This window comes from Doryrhamphus excisus, linkage group LG17 (assembly GCF_037039965.1).
Source record: "Doryrhamphus excisus strain RoL-2023G ecotype Guam linkage group LG17, RoL_Dexc_Guam_v1.1, whole genome shotgun sequence".
Lineage (NCBI taxonomy): Eukaryota > Metazoa > Chordata > Actinopteri > Syngnathiformes > Syngnathidae > Doryrhamphus > Doryrhamphus excisus.
The window spans coordinates 6,744,827-6,760,607 of record NC_136373.1 but is presented as its reverse complement, the minus strand read 5'-3'; the positions used below and the strand labels follow the sequence as shown (position 1 = coordinate 6,760,607).

The 15,781-nt window shown below is 42.5% G+C and overlaps 1 protein-coding gene across 5 annotated transcripts; it reads left to right on the top strand.

Moving 5' to 3' along the window:
- Nucleotides 1-176: 176 nt before the first annotated feature.
- usp19 (ubiquitin specific peptidase 19) lies at nt 177-15,514 on the top strand. 5 transcript variants are annotated; one of them, XM_058084812.2, is made up of 27 exons: nt 177-529; nt 2,085-2,477; nt 3,856-3,984; nt 4,061-4,197; nt 4,288-4,845; nt 5,104-5,140; nt 5,237-5,473; nt 5,545-5,701; nt 5,776-5,847; nt 5,952-6,067; nt 6,231-6,469; nt 6,537-6,729; nt 6,855-6,988; nt 7,069-7,227; nt 7,289-7,399; nt 7,479-7,589; nt 7,668-7,769; nt 7,921-8,061; nt 8,144-8,262; nt 8,336-8,479; nt 8,689-9,068; nt 9,149-9,259; nt 9,334-9,550; nt 9,672-9,824; nt 10,143-10,309; nt 10,383-10,558; nt 11,970-13,097. In XM_058084812.2, exons 2-27 carry the CDS (start codon nt 2,258-2,260, stop codon nt 12,246-12,248), a joined length of 4,599 nt encoding a protein of 1,532 aa, XP_057940795.2. In that variant the 5' UTR covers nt 177-529; nt 2,085-2,257; the 3' UTR covers nt 12,249-13,097. The 5 variants fall into 5 exon arrangements, with proteins under 5 accessions (XP_057940795.2, XP_057940794.2, XP_057940792.2 ...); XM_058084811.2 differs by having other exon boundaries at nt 5,104-5,473; nt 6,237-6,469; XM_058084809.2 differs by having other exon boundaries at nt 178-529; nt 5,104-5,473.
- The last annotated feature ends 267 nt before the right edge of the window (nt 15,515-15,781 follow it).

The following is a 15,781-nucleotide window of genomic DNA, read 5'->3' as shown; positions in this document are numbered from 1 at the left end:
TACAAATACACGCAACAAGACACGAGCAGCAAAGACTTTTAAGCGTAACCGTTGGCGGGAAAGAAAGATACGTGTATTAACTTAACGTCACGACTAAAGTTGAAAGGGTTTATAGAGATCGTCTTTGTTTCGTCCAAATGTAAAACACAAAGCGGAAGTGATGCAGGTCACATGACCGCTCCATCGCGGAAGTAGCCCGTCGTTTTGTGGCTCGTCCCCGGCAGCAGGATGTTGCCCTAAACAAAAGTGAGACATATATTCCGCAGAGGCTGACTTTGAAACAGATGCGCTAAACTGCTTTGACTTGTCTCTTTACATAGAAACACACACATATATATTAGAAATTACTGCTTTGTCGAAATGGGACCCGGATAAAAGAGAGAACATTCCAGAAGCACCGTGGACTGCGGGGTTTCGAGTGCGGCCTGCTGTCGCCAAGAAGCTCAAATAGCCGGCCGGAGGACGCACATCAAGTCACCGGCCATTGTGGACAAAGAAAACATTGGAGTGTTTCTACATTTCTCATCCCGTAAGTACAATATTTATATTTCAACATGACATTAGCCTCTTGTCCTTGGCGTTAGCTTTTTGCTGTTGCTCAAGATGGTTGGTTAGCTTTAGCTTAGCGTAGGCTAATGATAATAATAATGCGTTCGCAGTGATTAATTGCTCTGCTATGTTGACTAATTCAGATATTTGCAATATAGTTGTATTGCTACGTAAAATCCAATGCGACCAAACTACATATAGAATTTAATGCGGCGAATGTTGTAAGGACGGTACGGTTATCTCCCCGGTTACAACCGTTCAAATAAATTACTGTTTGTATTTATTATGTCATTCTACGCTACAGCAAAGATAACACAAGCACGCATTTTGGCCTTAAACTATAATTGTTTTGCTAACTTGCTAAAAACAACCTAGGCGACAACATTTGGAATATTCTTGGCAAGTGAAATGAACACCGCCCATGCATTTAGACACATTATCTAACATTATCTAGCAATTGTTAAGATTTTGTTTACTGCTTCCGCATGTTCCCCATGCACCTTGGTTGGCGTCATCAAACTCTAACCGATTCAAGGAATAAACTGTTTTACAATGACAGTTTCACATGCAGAAGTCACATAAATACAGTTAAATGATTTTAAATTTAACGTCACTTCTACAAAATATATAATTGACAAAGACTACTGTGAGACAGCGAGATCCATATGGACACCACCTTCATTTTTGCGTTATGAGTTGTTTCTTAAATTGAATAGTGTTTCTTACCTTCTTTATCAAAATGCCAGCATTTGCAACATTCTGTAGTTTATTAAAGACCTATTATGCAGCTGTGATTAATAAGAAAAGCATAGATTTGTGGTGTAACTGTAGTCAACTGCTCATGATGTCATAATGCGCAACAAAGCTGGGAGACGATGGCTTCTGGGTTCCATGCTAACGCTCTGGTAACACGGATGTTTTGTGATTTTCTATGTAAACTGAAAAATACTCTATACCGGGTGTTCACTAACCAAGGTTTGAGTGTATATTTCGTTTTTGTTTAGTAAAGGATGGTTTAAATATATATAAAACGTTCATACTGTTTCACCTCTGGATTGGGATTACGGAGTCATTTGTGATCGCTTCAACATAAAATTATTGTTTGTTATTGTTTTTCTATTATTTTGTTCACTTGTGTACAATAAACGATATTAATTCCAACGTGATCGTCTGTCTGGACATTAGACCGCATAATTGCTTGGATTCCCCGCAACAGAAGTTATGTGGTGGTCTTTTGGTAGAATACTCGATTACCAAAATATCCGATAGCTGCAGCCCTAACTGTATTAGGTCCGCTTTAAAAAACAAACAAAAAACCTCATTTTTAAGGTGTGGCGGCTTTTGTTTTGTCGTGGCAGTGCGCCCGATCAATTACATGTAGAGGAAGCCTTGTATCACATTACAACAGTATTGATATATGATACTGCGGTATTGGACTAGCTAAAATATAGCCACATTGGTATTATTGAGACGCAGAGACAGTGCACACTTGCTGGTCATTGCATTATTGTGTATCTCTTTACCCTGTGTCTTAGGTTCCCCGTCTCCCCATCATCATTCCTGATTCTGTTCTGGGAGATTTCAGACCAGTATCATCGCCAAGATAGCTGGGCCAGGCAGGAAGCGGCACACCTCAGATCCAGACCCCAGCAGCGGCAGCGGTAGTGATTCCAGCGACGGACGGCCTCTTAGTGCCAAGTGTCTGAAAATGTCCTCCAGCGGTGGTGGTTCTGGGACGGTGGGCCGACGTGGTGGGGCTCAACAGCAGCATAGGGGAGGCGGTGGCCACGGAGCAGAGCTGTCCTCCTCCAGTACCAGTAAAAAGAAGCAGAAGGACAGAGCTAACCAGGAGTCCAGAGAGGCCAAGAGAGCTGCTGCTGCTGCTGCTGCTGCAGGAGTGGATGGAATTCTTGCAGAGGTCAAAAAAGGTAAGGAGTGCAAATTATCTTAAAAAAAACAAAAACTGCAGCAGCAATACCAACGTGTCTCACAGGCTTAGCAGCTGTGTAACTTCCTTATATATATTTGTGGTAGAGCTTGTTCTAAATAATTTCGACTTCAAAACTTTGCTGGGCATGGTGAATCCATCATTTCTAGCAGGTTTTTAAAGCTGTTTTTTCTGTTTTTTCAATGTGATAAGGTTGCTTTTCCTTTCACGGGGAACGCAACAGGAGCACGGCAGACATCACACACATTCCTCATATTGGAGTCTGCCTCGAGTTTTAAGATGATGAAAATGATTTTGTAATACACTGGATTCGAAAATTCCTGTGAGTTACTGCTTATTCCTTGCTGGCTTCTTCCACTGCAGACGTGCTAGCCTGTTAGCTTCAACCGAGCCTGCGGGCTGCTGCTCCGCCCCTCCTCCCTCTTCCCTCCCTCAGCTCAAGATACAGCTCAAATCGAATTTATATCTATATCAACAATATGGTTGATTTTGATGTTGTGCTTCAAACAAATAAACTGGCGCATGCGTAGAAAGTTTGCTCCGTTGTGTGCACTGGGATTTAAGACGGTATGGCAAGAGAGCTAATGTGACACTATGAATTACAACCAGCTAGAAAGGATTGAGTGTTGTTCCTGACATTTAGAGGGGGGTGAGAGAGGGCTGAGTGAAACTAGAGGCTCCACAGTTGTGTTGCAGACTAAATACGTACAGCAGCACGCTTAAGTTCTCAAAGTTGAGGCGCTGTATATCGGAGGGGATATTTCACTTGGAATGACTTCCATTGCTTTGGACTCACTGTGAAAAATGGTATTTTTGTTGTTTGTTGTTTATCTCCATGCTAATTTTTCTGTGCACAGCTTGAGCATGTGAGTTTGCAGTGGCATGGCCTGAATGAGAGCGAGCAGGTGCACCGCATTCACTGCCTGCCTTGGAGCGTAGTTTATTTGTTTTAGTTTATTTGTATTCAGGCAGACAACTTTATGGGCAGCGAATGTATGCATTGAGCTTAATATAATTGTTGTTTCACTTTAAATCATAATTGCAATACTGTCATGATTTTCATGCATTCAGTGTTCAATCTGAATCATAATTGTAAGATGGATCTTATTCCTATAACATAATTCCTGTCAATAAGGTTTATTGTGTGTCTTGAAGCAATGGACCCATGGATTTTGCTATACGTCAGCACCAGCAGAGGGCATAAGTAATTTGGAACCGGCTAGTTAGCCGCCTAAAAGAGCTGCAAATCAAATGAAACCAAGAAATGGTAGCATGTATTGCCACTGTTAAACAGCGAGATAGTTGAATGTGAATCTACTTTAAACTGGAAATATTTGTTGTAAATATTCTTGTTGTAGATGTATTTGTGGACTGGAAACAAAACGCCAGTGAAGTGATCATCAGGCTACGTTGCGGCGAAAGTGTGCAGAGGATTGAGGATGTCAACACAACCTTCACTGATACTCACTGCCATGTGCACTTCCCAGGTATAGCCATCTTCTAAGTCACACAAACAACAACTAGAATAGGAATGGAACGTAAGTCAAAGTGATTTATTTTCAGATGAGCGTCAGTGGTCCTGCTACTTACAAGAAGAAATAGAAGCCTCTTGTAGTAGAGTCCAGTACAAGGAGAAGGGAGGTTTCCTGTTGCTCATCCTGCACAAAAAGATTCCTTTTCACACTTGGCCTTCACTGAAAGTAAGCCGACTATATATTTGACTAAGATTGCCAGCCCTTCATAAGGGAGAAACTTCATGATACAATCTTTTATCTTCATCCTGTTTATAGTCCAACAAGAAGGAGAAAGAGGCTGCACCCGTCGAGACCAAAAATTTCACTGGGGCAGAGACAAGTCCTATTGCTTTGGCGTCAACAGAGCATCTCAAGACCACCTCACCGTCTCAACCTCAGGCTTCCTTCTCCCCTGTACACGGTGCATCACGCTCCAAAGCTCAACGCGCCGTCAAACGGCACCTGAAAAACAAACAGCCGTGTGACAAAACCTCCATGGACTTTGCAGAGGCGCCGACAACAGGATCATCTGGCGATGGCACATGTTCTTCACATAAAATTGCCTCGGTTAAGAAAGGCAGCCAGCAGTCTCGGGAACCCAGTGCTAAGCGTGCCACTGCACATCCTACTCAGATCAGCAAGGAAGACAAGTCTACTACTGAAAGGGACACGCACTCAGCCCAGACCAGAACCTCACACGCACACCCGCCTGCTGTGGAGCAGTCACAAACAACACACAGAGGTGGAGACAACAGTGAGGATAGATTAAGTAGCGAGCAAGAGCATAAACAGGGATGTGATGTTGCTGCTGCCAACCATTCCAACAAGACTCAGGTGAGTAAAGATGCCCGTTGAAGCATCACACCTGGAAACTTATTTGTAATATTGCTTTTTAGCAAAGTGTCTTTACATTGGCGGAACTTAGATCAACAACGACTCTTTATTGGTTAAATTTTGAACTTAATGGCCTGTGCATGCATATTTTGACACCATGCAGATGTGCATTTTTGCAAATATCCGTATTCTTATGGACATTGCCTAAGGTATGCAAGCTGTAGTTGACTATTGCACCCAATGTGTTTTTCTATTTAGGTGACAGGGAAACAACAAGACCCACCAATCACAGGGGGTAAGTCCAGAACTCGGGATGGTGAAAAGCAGCCAACAGCACCTCCTGTAAGCACAAGTGACTCCCTCAAAACTTTGGCCTCAAACAACCTCGCAGACTCTCCAGAAAGGAGACTGGACACAAGTGTCTCTGAGCCACAGACAATGTCTGTAGAGGAAGAATCACAGCAGGATACTCAAACCCACCAGCAGCTGGATTTAAGCGGAACAGAGTCAGGGCCAGCCAAACGAGAGCCATCCGAAGCAGGTCTGACCCAGATGCAAGGCAGTTGTGATGGAGAGGAGAAGCGTGACCAGTCCAAAGAGGAGCCACCACTCTTAAAGCCACAGGAAGGTTAGTCTTGGCAATGTCTCTCTAACCCTCCTGAAAATGAGTGTGATGATATAAATATTAACTCACCACAGCGCCAGAGCCGCTGGTAAACGTGAAATTTGTGAAGAACGACTCATACGAGAAAGGCACAGACTTGATGGTGGTTAACGTGTACATGAAGGGCATCTGCAGGAGCACAGCTAGGGTCATTTTCAGGGAGCAGGACTTCACTCTCATCTTCCAGACAAGGTACCGGATTGAAACTTTCAAAGAAAATCACAACGCAGCCAGCGACAAAGCTTCTTTTGTCTTTCATTTTGTAGCGATGCTAATTTTCTTCGGCTTCATCCAGACTACGCACCAAACACAGTCTTCAAGTGGCAGGTCAAACTCAGGTAAATGTGTAATTTGCACAAAACCCCATGATGATGAAATGAAAGCATCTTTTACTTGCTGGAGGCAAGAGACTGTGTGTGTGTCTGTCCTGTGCTTGCTGTAGGAACCTGATACAGCCTGAGCTGTGCAGCTACTCCTTTACTGCGTCCCGAGTGGACATCACTTTAAAGAAGAGACACAGCCAACGCTGGGAAGGTCTAGAGGCCCCTGCCACACAAGGTCTGCTGCCAGGCTTCTACTTGTAGAAATTTTTTTTTTTTTTTACAAAAGTAACATGAACAGCAATCTCACATTGCGGCTTTATGTGGTTTCCATGTGTAAAAAAAAAAAGAAAATCAATATCCTCTCCTCTAACCACAAGGTCCATTGTCCTCTGTTTAAGGTGCAGTGGGTGGCGCCAAGGTGGCTGTGCCCTCGAGCCCCACCTGCATGGAAAAGAGCCAACCAGGCAGCAGCCAGCACAACCTACCAACCAAGGAGGAGCCTCCCAGGGTTGGTGAGGAGAAACCGAAAGCCCCCAAAGCGCCACCCAGAGTAGAGGAGAGCGGTCTGGAAACTGTGGCTCCTCGTACTGTCTCTGAACATGTCGCCATCACCAAGCCAGAGCCGACTGTAACGGCGGTGAGTCGGCAAATGTACATTTGTGACCAAATTCTGTTTTAATTTTTGGTTTATTTTTGTAAATCAGCCTAAGCCGACTTGCATGGTGCAGCCTATGACCCATGCACCTCCCGCTAGCAATGAGCACCATGAGGAAGAGGAGGAAAAGAAGGTGTGCTTGCCCGGGTTCACAGGATTGGTCAACCTCGGAAACACTTGCTTCATGAACAGCGTCATCCAATCTCTGTCCAACACCAGAGAGCTCAGAGATTATTTTCACGGTACTTTGATGACACTTGTTTTAACTGAAGACACACAGAAGGATACATTCGTCAATATTTACAGTAATCTCACCACAATGTTTGGTCCAAAAGAAAGTGTTTTATTCCGTTTGGTCTCCATGTAGATCGAGGATTTGAGGCAGAAATCAACTGCAGTAATCCGCTTGGAACAGGAGGCAGGCTAGCCATTGGCTTTGCTGTGTTGCTTCGGGCACTGTGGAAAGGCACGCACCATGCCTTCCAACCCTCAAAGCTGAAGGTACCATATCATCAGTAGTAAATTCACAAGTGACAAATTATCATTGTTGTCACCCTCTGCTTTGGCCATGCCCAACATAGGCAATTGTGGCCAGCAAAGCCAGTCAGTTCACTGGCTATGCCCAGCATGACGCCCAGGAGTTCATGGCCTTCTTGCTTGATGGCCTCCATGAGGACTTGAACCGCATTCAGAATAAACCGTACACTGAGACGGTGGACTCTGATGGTCGCTTAGATGAGGTAATGAATCAGGAATCGTCCAAAGTTGTGGCCTTTTTGCTCAAACTTGTGTTCCTTGCAGGTGGTGGCGGAGGAGGCCTGGCAGAGGCACAAGATGAGAAATGACTCGTTCATTGTAGACCTCTTCCAAGGCCAATTCAAATCCAAGCTTGTTTGCCCCACATGTTCCAAGGTAAGGTCATAGTACTTTTTACGTTCATACTTCAAAGAAAGCAATCACTATTCAGTAATTGTTTTTTTCTCATTCTCAGGTGTCTATAACCTTTGACCCCTTCCTATACCTGCCAGTCCCGTTGCCACAGAAACAAAAAGTGCTCTCCGTTTTCTACTTTGCCAAGGAGCCGCATAAGAAACCCATTAAGGTGAGAATAGAAAATAACTATGCCAAACGATTCCAGCAAAGGACCTTTCTTGAAAAAAAATTTGTGTGACTGTGTCAGTTCTTGGTGAGTGTGAGCAAGGAGAACTCCAGCACTGCAGAAGTCCTTGAATCCATCTCCAGGAGTGTTAGAGTCAAGCCTGAGAACCTCCGACTGGCAGAGGTTAGAACTCTTACATTAGAGGTGTACACCACTGAATTGACCTACATTTGGTTGATTTTTTTAGCATCTTTTAGTGCTTTCATATTACAACTTTAACACTGTGTGATAAGTTTGTAGTAGGATTGGACTAAGCTTGTTTTCTTTGACTCAGGTGGCAAAAAACAGCTTCCAGCGCATGTTTCTGCCCTCCCATTCACTAGACACTGTGTCGTCCTCGGACATGTTGTTCTGCTTCGAGGTGCTTTCCAAAGATATGGCCAAGGAGAGAGTGTTTTTGCTTCGAGTGCAGCAGGTAACAAAAACACATTTTGATTAAAAGATGATTTTCTGTGTCAAAAGGTAAAAGGATCTTGTTTGCCCCACCCTCAACACAGAGACTCCAAGTCCCCAACATCCCCATTTCAAAGTGTGCCTCCTGCCTTAAGCCCCCGGTGTCTGAGGAAGATAAGCTGAAGCGATGCACTCGCTGCTATCGCGCGGGCTACTGCAATCAGTGAGTTGTATGCCACATCACGCCATAAATGAGTTCCATTCTCTAATCCCATTATCCTATCCTATCATCCCAGACAGTGTCAGAGGACCCATTGGCCCAATCACAAAGGTGTGTGTCGACCCAACACTGAAAATGTGGGTCTACCTTTCCTGGTTAGCGTACCAGAATCCCGACTGTCCTACAGCCGCCTCACTCAACTATTGCATGGTTACTCCAGGTACAAAAAAGCTGCAATTTACCAATACTGAATAATAGAGTAATAATATTGGAAAATTGGAATTTAATTTGCAAGAGAAAATGTAGATGTCTGATGGGGTATATTAGTCATCTAAAATTGTGCTTTACAATTTGCTTCTTATTTAGCAGTTGTTAAGGGTTGCGGCCTAATTTTACTGACTCTACTATTATGCCATTCACCTCGGACAGGTTTTCGGTCAATGTATTCCAGCCTCCTTTCCAGTCTGGCAGGACATCCCCCGAGCCATCTCCTATTCTCCCGATGCCACCGACAGGCTCTCTAGGTTCAGGAGATGAAGCCATGGGTGGTGGTAGTAGTACTACGGTAGAAGCAAGTGATTGTGGACCCGAGTGTGGCACTCCATTGCTGGACTCCCCGACGGAGCACACCCGGGCCTCACCCCTCACCTCTGGGGACACAGCTTCCCTCGCTTCCTCCAAGACGTCTCTCTCAACAACACAGACGTCAGACTCTGGATTCTCTGAGTCCATCTCCTCTACTTCCTGCTGCTCTCTGGACACCCATGTTGAAAAAGAAACCTCTTGTGAGAAGGCAGTGCGGCCCGAAGGTAATGGATGCTGTTGTTTTTGTTGAACAAATCTGTATTTATTTTCATTTTCCTTCCTTTTTGTTGTTTCCTTTTTCCAGCTGCAGTAACAGGGTTTCAGCAAACAAATGAGACGTCTTCAGGGCATGCTGGTCAGTTCTACATCGCTGTGCTGGATTCAAACAACAAGGAACAAAGGCTGGATGAAAAAGGTAGGAACTTAACTTTGAATAATCTGGATTATGTCTGTTATATATTTTCTTCCCATCCCCAATCACCTCTGCAGAAGACATGCTGGTCGACCTTCCGGAAGACGCAACGCTGGAGCTGGTGTGGAAGAATAACGAGCGGCTGAAGGAGTACGTCCTGGTGAGCTCCAAGGACCTGGAGTACGAGGAGGATCCAGGATCTCTGAGCGAGACGGCCCGAGCGGGACATTTCACCCTGGAGCAGTGCCTCAACCTCTTCACCAGACCAGAGGTGCTGGCTCCAGAGGAGGCATGGTAGGGCTCTTCATATTTTAATTACCTCATTGAGGTGTGTAAACATTACAGCAGGCACAGCAAGTTCTTATGCTCACTACATCAAAATATATTTTTTTCTGGCTTTTTTCCTCACCCAAAGGTACTGTCCCAAGTGCCAGCAGCATCGTGAGGCCTCCAAGCAGCTGCTGCTGTGGCGTCTTCCCAACATCTTGATCATCCAGCTCAAACGCTTCAGCTTTAGGAACTTCATCTGGAGGGACAAGATCAACGACATGGTGGACTTTCCTGTCAGGTGAATATTTGATTAACTCATTGATCGCTCGCCATTTTGTGATATGATGGCAGAGAAAATAACGCAGAGCATTTTGAGAGGTCAGATTTTTTTCTAGGTGGCATTTTTGTGATGCAAATGCATTATGCTTTTGAACACATGTTTTTTTGAGAAGCCAAACTCTTTACTTAACTGACCCCAGCAAATAGCTGGAACAATTTTCCTTGGCAACAAAATCCGACCAGAACTCAGCCCAGGACTACAGACGTCTTTGGCACTTACAATTTTGCGTGCATTCCTTGTAGCAGCTTTGATTCAGTTCCTCATTTTGTCTTGTAGGAATCTAGATCTCACTAAGTTCTGCATTGGCCAAAAGGATGAAATGCAGCAACCACCTATCTATGACTTGTACGCGGTCATCAACCACTACGGGGGGATGATTGGTGGCCACTACACTGCATATGCTCGCCTGCCAAGTGACAAAAACAGCCAGCGCAGTGATGTTGGTGAGTTCATCTAACGTAGCACTTCACTTGTGTTCCTCTGTTTGTTTCCAACCTACCACTTGTCCTCAAACAGGCTGGCGTCTGTTTGACGACAGCACCGTCACGATGGTGGAAGAGAGCCAGGTGGTGACTCGCTACGCCTATGTCCTTTTCTACCGACGACGGAATTCACCCGTGGAGAGGCCGCTGCGCTTTCTCAGACCGGTCGGAGCAGAGTCCCCCTCTTCTATGGGAGCTACTGCCAGTCAGGTGAGGGCGGCGAATTGAGCTACCGAAAGTCTGTGAATGATGGGGAAAATGACCCCACCCAAAAAGTGTGTTTTTTTTTTTCTTTAAGTCGGCTCAGTTTATGTCAACAACAACAGTGTTCTTCTTGTTATTAAAGAAGTGGCTGCTTAAAGGGGAAGTTGCTGGAACTACTCTCCTCAGCACCAAAATCTGACCATACCTTGGCTCAGGACACAAAGTAGGGAGTGAGTCGCTGTTGACGGACTTCACTGCTTATGGGGGTGTCATACAGCTTCATGTCAAAAAATCGGAACTATCCCTTTAAAGGTGTAATTTCCATGATTAACGGATCATTGGTATTGTAAACAATTGTAAACCACAGTAGCAACATAACTGCTGGTTAGTTACACCGCATGGACTTCCTGTTCAGTGCTTAGCAAGCTTCAAAACAAAAGTAGCAGCATTAACTTGTGTTCTACCACAGCACCTAACAAAATACACCCAATTAGTTTTGTCACATTTTCGCATGTACGAAAACTTTATTGTGGTCAAAATAACCTTCTCATCTCCATTATTAGTTAGTATAATAATGATACAATAATAATACAAGTGAAAAATATTACCATTGGACATGGAGTAGGTGTAGGATTAAATAAGCGTTCCTTCTACCTACTCCTTTTTGGATTTGATGAATTGTGCTGGTGTATGTTCTTTAATGTAACTAGTTAACAAATGAAACCACGATCAGAGGTTCCAAAATACTATCGCACACTCTCATATTTCTGGTGAAATTCACAAGTAAATGTCCACGCAATGGCTACTTTAGGCCTTGATTTTGCTTTTGTTGGCAACCACATCAGTCAGCCAGTTGGAAGGGCGTCAAGAGTTGTACTGTGTCCTGTGAATACATATTGAATACACTTTAGCTAGTGCTATGTTTTATGTAAAGTTTCTGGGTGTCTGCTGTTTGGGGTATATGTTATGGATAGAACCTTACTTCAGCCATCTCATATGCTGAACGAGGTTGTGTCTCATGGGAAATTCAGCTCATTATTCTTTATTTTTTCTCTATTGGCCCTAAGTGGAAAAAGTTTGGTCTCTGTGCCCCGTGATTGACTTGTTCCTGAACAACAACCCTGTACAAAAGAATCAAGAAATTGCATTTTAGTTTGTACAGTTGGCCTTTGTGAAACTCTGAACCACAGGTTCCATTTCCTCTGTGCTTCACTTGTTTGCTTTTATTCTTTGTTTTAAACAAGAAAGGTAATGATTGTGTCACATTTTCGACTCGTTCAAATTAACAGTTGATTATTGAGCATTACTTTTCACAGCCAATCAAGGCATTTTCTTCAAGTGCATCAAGTCATAATGACAGTATTTGTTAGACCACTCCTTTCTCCCAGAAGCTGACACCAGTTTCCGGCAATCGCAGGCTTCTCTAATATGGCGGGAACTGGAGGAAGAAGAGGAAGAGTTGCTTGATGAAAGCCCACATGGAGTATTCCGCTCTGGTCTACGGCGGCAACAACAACAACAACAAATGCACAGGACAGGAGATGAAGATGAAGACAGAGGAGCGGAAGGGCGCCACAATCATTGCAGTCCTGATGACGACCGCGTGCGTTATTTTGTCATGGGCACCCTGGCCGCCGTGTTTGCCCTCTTGGTGAATTTGCTGTATCCTCTTCTTTACAAAGCAAAGTGGGCCTGAGCTGCAACAGTCATTGGGTTGGTGGCTCTGCTGCCTATTAGCTCAAACAAGGAAGTCAAATAAGCCGTTTAAGTTCTGATAGTGCGTGGACCCTCAAAACTCTGTATTCCATCTAAACTCTCCAAGAGGATAGGATACGACAATTTAACAAGAACCCAGGATCTGAAGTTGACATCAGCTCATCTCCTCCTGTTTTTTTTTTGTTTTCTGTTGACTAGCAAAAATCCTTGTTTCCACCACGAGGTACTGCATCACTCAAACAGAATTCATAGAAATTACATCCTGGATCGATGGTTGAGTTTTGAGGCATCAAAGTACTGTACTCTTCAGAGTGGCTCCCAGTGCTTCCCAAAATAATGGGGCGGGCGAGGCAGGGAGTACTTTTAGTGTTGACCTGCCAACATGTACACATTTATTGTACTAAACATGCAGTTTAACTCTTGAATACCGTTGTATGCTTCACAGCTCTCCCATTTTCCTGGTTATAATTTTGAGTTCACATAAATATAAATTTCTCAATAGTATCTCAAATTGGGGGGCGTGAAAACATTTCTGTGCCCTGCAGGGGCAGACATTAACTGAGAACCACTGGTCTCCCCCCAGTAGGATGGATTGCAAATCAACCCTTTATAGTATACTCGGGGAGAACATGTGGACGAAGTTATGATTGTTCGAAAATCAGCACATGAATATTAAGTTTTAATATGTGGTCTTGGCGACATGTCCTGTTATGCAATTTTTGCAGGTTTTATCAGACTTAATCAGAAAGTCTTATGTTAACTTCTATATATTGGACTTAGTCAAAGTGTGACTGGTGTATGTACATTGAATATAGGTCAGCAGAAACATTAAGGATTTTAGTATAAAATGTACGTTATAGGGCAGGTTTTGCTCAAACCAAGCCATTTTATTCATTGAGTCTGCACACATTTTTGGCATATTGATGTAATAAATGCAGGTCTGTATTTGTTATTGTTGGTTTATGTATGTACATCATATATATTCAGTCTGATTAATCCAATTTGTAATGTAAGTCTGCTTTAAAGTTGAGATGTGTTTAAAGGGGATCTACTAGGCTCATTTTCGGCACTTTGTATTGAGTTTTGGGCTCCTGTGTATATATATATATATATATATATATATATATATATATATATATATATATATATATATATATATATATATATATATATATATATATATAAAGCTTTCTAGATCTTCCAGTTTCCGTACCTCTTTCTGCAGTGTTTCCATGGACTTCCATGGACGCTCTGTTTAATTTACTGCACACCGGCCGCATTTACTGAGCGCAGGGAATCTGCAACTCGTCGCATTGATGTCAGTAGAGCTCGTTGTTAGAAAAAACTCTGTAAAACCGAGCGTGCAGAGCCATCCCAAACTTATTATGCAGGGCTCACTTCCAAATGTGCAAACCTCATTATCTTATGCTTTTGGCATCGTTTAACACGATAATACAAGATTGTAACAATTATAGGTCCCCTTTAATGTTCACAAGTGACTTACTGGAAATGCTTTATGTAAAGGTTTTCAAAGTGTGGCATAGTCGGCGTCCCTGCAGAGTATAATACAGTTTCCCACATTTTGAAAACCACTGTTTTATGGTGTTTGACAAATCTTTTTTTTTGCCTTTGTCAAATTTGTTTCTGTTTTTAAAGCACTGTTTGTTTTTTTATTATTACTTTTTAATTGTATTTTGATGGTGGAAGCCACGGGAGCATGTGTATTACACAGATATTCAATTTAATAATGGCCGGTTATGTTGTCTTTGGTGGAACATTGAAGTTATTTGGCACTCTTAAATGTCTAGGTGGGATTTTTTTTATTTTTAATAATTTAAACAACAATTGTGATTGTGTAGATAATGCTGGTCTCAGGGATTTCCCAATGGAGTCTAATCTGATTTGCCTTTAAATGTACACACATAGAATTACATAGTCTACATATGCAAAACCATATACTGATGGATGAGCACATGCATTGTGTTATACTCCTACATTGAAATATTTCTTCTAATATATGTAAAATGTTGTACTTTTCAGAATAAAATGTCAAAATTAGTCATTAAATGCATTTGTATGAAGTAATTTTACACCCTCAACATGTAAGGTGATTATTATAACCAACTTGATTTTTGTCAATGCTGGTTTGTTTTGCAGGCATCGAGCCAGTCGCTATTCGAAACTGACTTGGACTCTGAAGGACCGCCCACGTTGAACGCGGAGGTGACTTCCGGTGTCTTTGCGCACTCTGGAGATTGTGAAGCGCCATCCTACAGCAACATGGAGGATGTGGACTAATCCGTAACACAAATGACGCAAACAGACCACACATTGGTTCTCTCACATTGATTTGGGCCACAGAATGACTGTAGTGATTTGGATTGGAGTGACGTCTGCTTCATACTAACGTGGACAAAAGTGTCGGGACATCTGGCCAGAGGAACACCTCTAGATTTTCCCACAATATTCTACACCAAGCCATCGCGCCCTAAAACAGTCCATTTGTCAGTTGTCCATTTAATGTAATTGATTGGCTGACAAATACACACATACCAAATTGTGATCACAAAATCCATACATCTACAGAAGCTGTTTTTGGAGAGAAAAAATAATAATTAAAGGGGTGTGTCTACAGGCTTTTACTCATCAGTGCAGCTTGTAGTTTGTTCATCAAATCAAAATTGCTGACCCAGCCTCCTTGATCTTTGAAGAAGAAATTTTAAGTTGAAAGCTTGTTGTACAGTAATGTGGTAAATCCTGTGTTGTAAGTTTGCCCCCCCCCCCCCCCCCCCCACTCCCCCAAACAGTTATCCCCTGGTTAAGTTGTGTTACAATTGTAGCTAAAAAAAAAAAAAAAAACAAGTCAGATGGGTGCTGAGCAATTTTTTGTAATTGAGGGCGCATTTTCTTTTTATATTTTGTTGCTTTATTATCTTAACTTTGATTTTGGTTAACTTTAGATATTCAAATCCTGTGGATGCAATTGTGAAAGGATTCAGTGTACGCTGAAATGTGCATGTTTGCATGTTCTTACATGTTGTAAAACCCAGTCCTTGTTAAAAACAAAAACTCTCCGCTGACATATTTGCTAGGTTTCATTCTATGTTTTCTCCCTGAATGGTCTGTTCTTGCCCCTCCTTTCCTTTGTAATGGGACTGCAGATGAAATAAAGCAGGGTTCTTTTTGAATTCTGCTGTGGATACATGTAAATGATTAATATAAATAAAACATAATTTGGACATTTAATTACATTGTGTGATGTTGCTGGTTAATTTATTACTGGTCGTATATCAATCAGGATCAAAGGTAGTGACAGTTATATTACAGAGAATCATGATAAGTTTGAAAAATAATTGTGTACAGTTTGTTTTATCCATGATTTTAGATATTAGGACAGTACCAGTCTGGTGAAATCAGTTCAATGTGTTTTTTTATATATCAAATAAATTTAAATAATTGTACTTTAAAACCATTTTATATGTTTTTATATATTCCATTTTTATGTTTTTAATT

Coding starts and splice junctions, on each gene's coding strand:
- usp19 (XM_058084809.2), top strand. CDS start 2,258: ATGTCCTCCAGCGGTGGTGGTTCTGGGACGGTGGGCCGACGTGGTGGG. Junction 5,474..5,544: donor ACTCTTAAAGCCACAGGAAG/GTTAGTCTTGGC, acceptor AACTCACCACAG/CGCCAGAGCCGCTGGTAAAC. Junction 7,770..7,920: donor AGAACCTCCGACTGGCAGAG/GTTAGAACTCTT, acceptor TCTTTGACTCAG/GTGGCAAAAAACAGCTTCCA.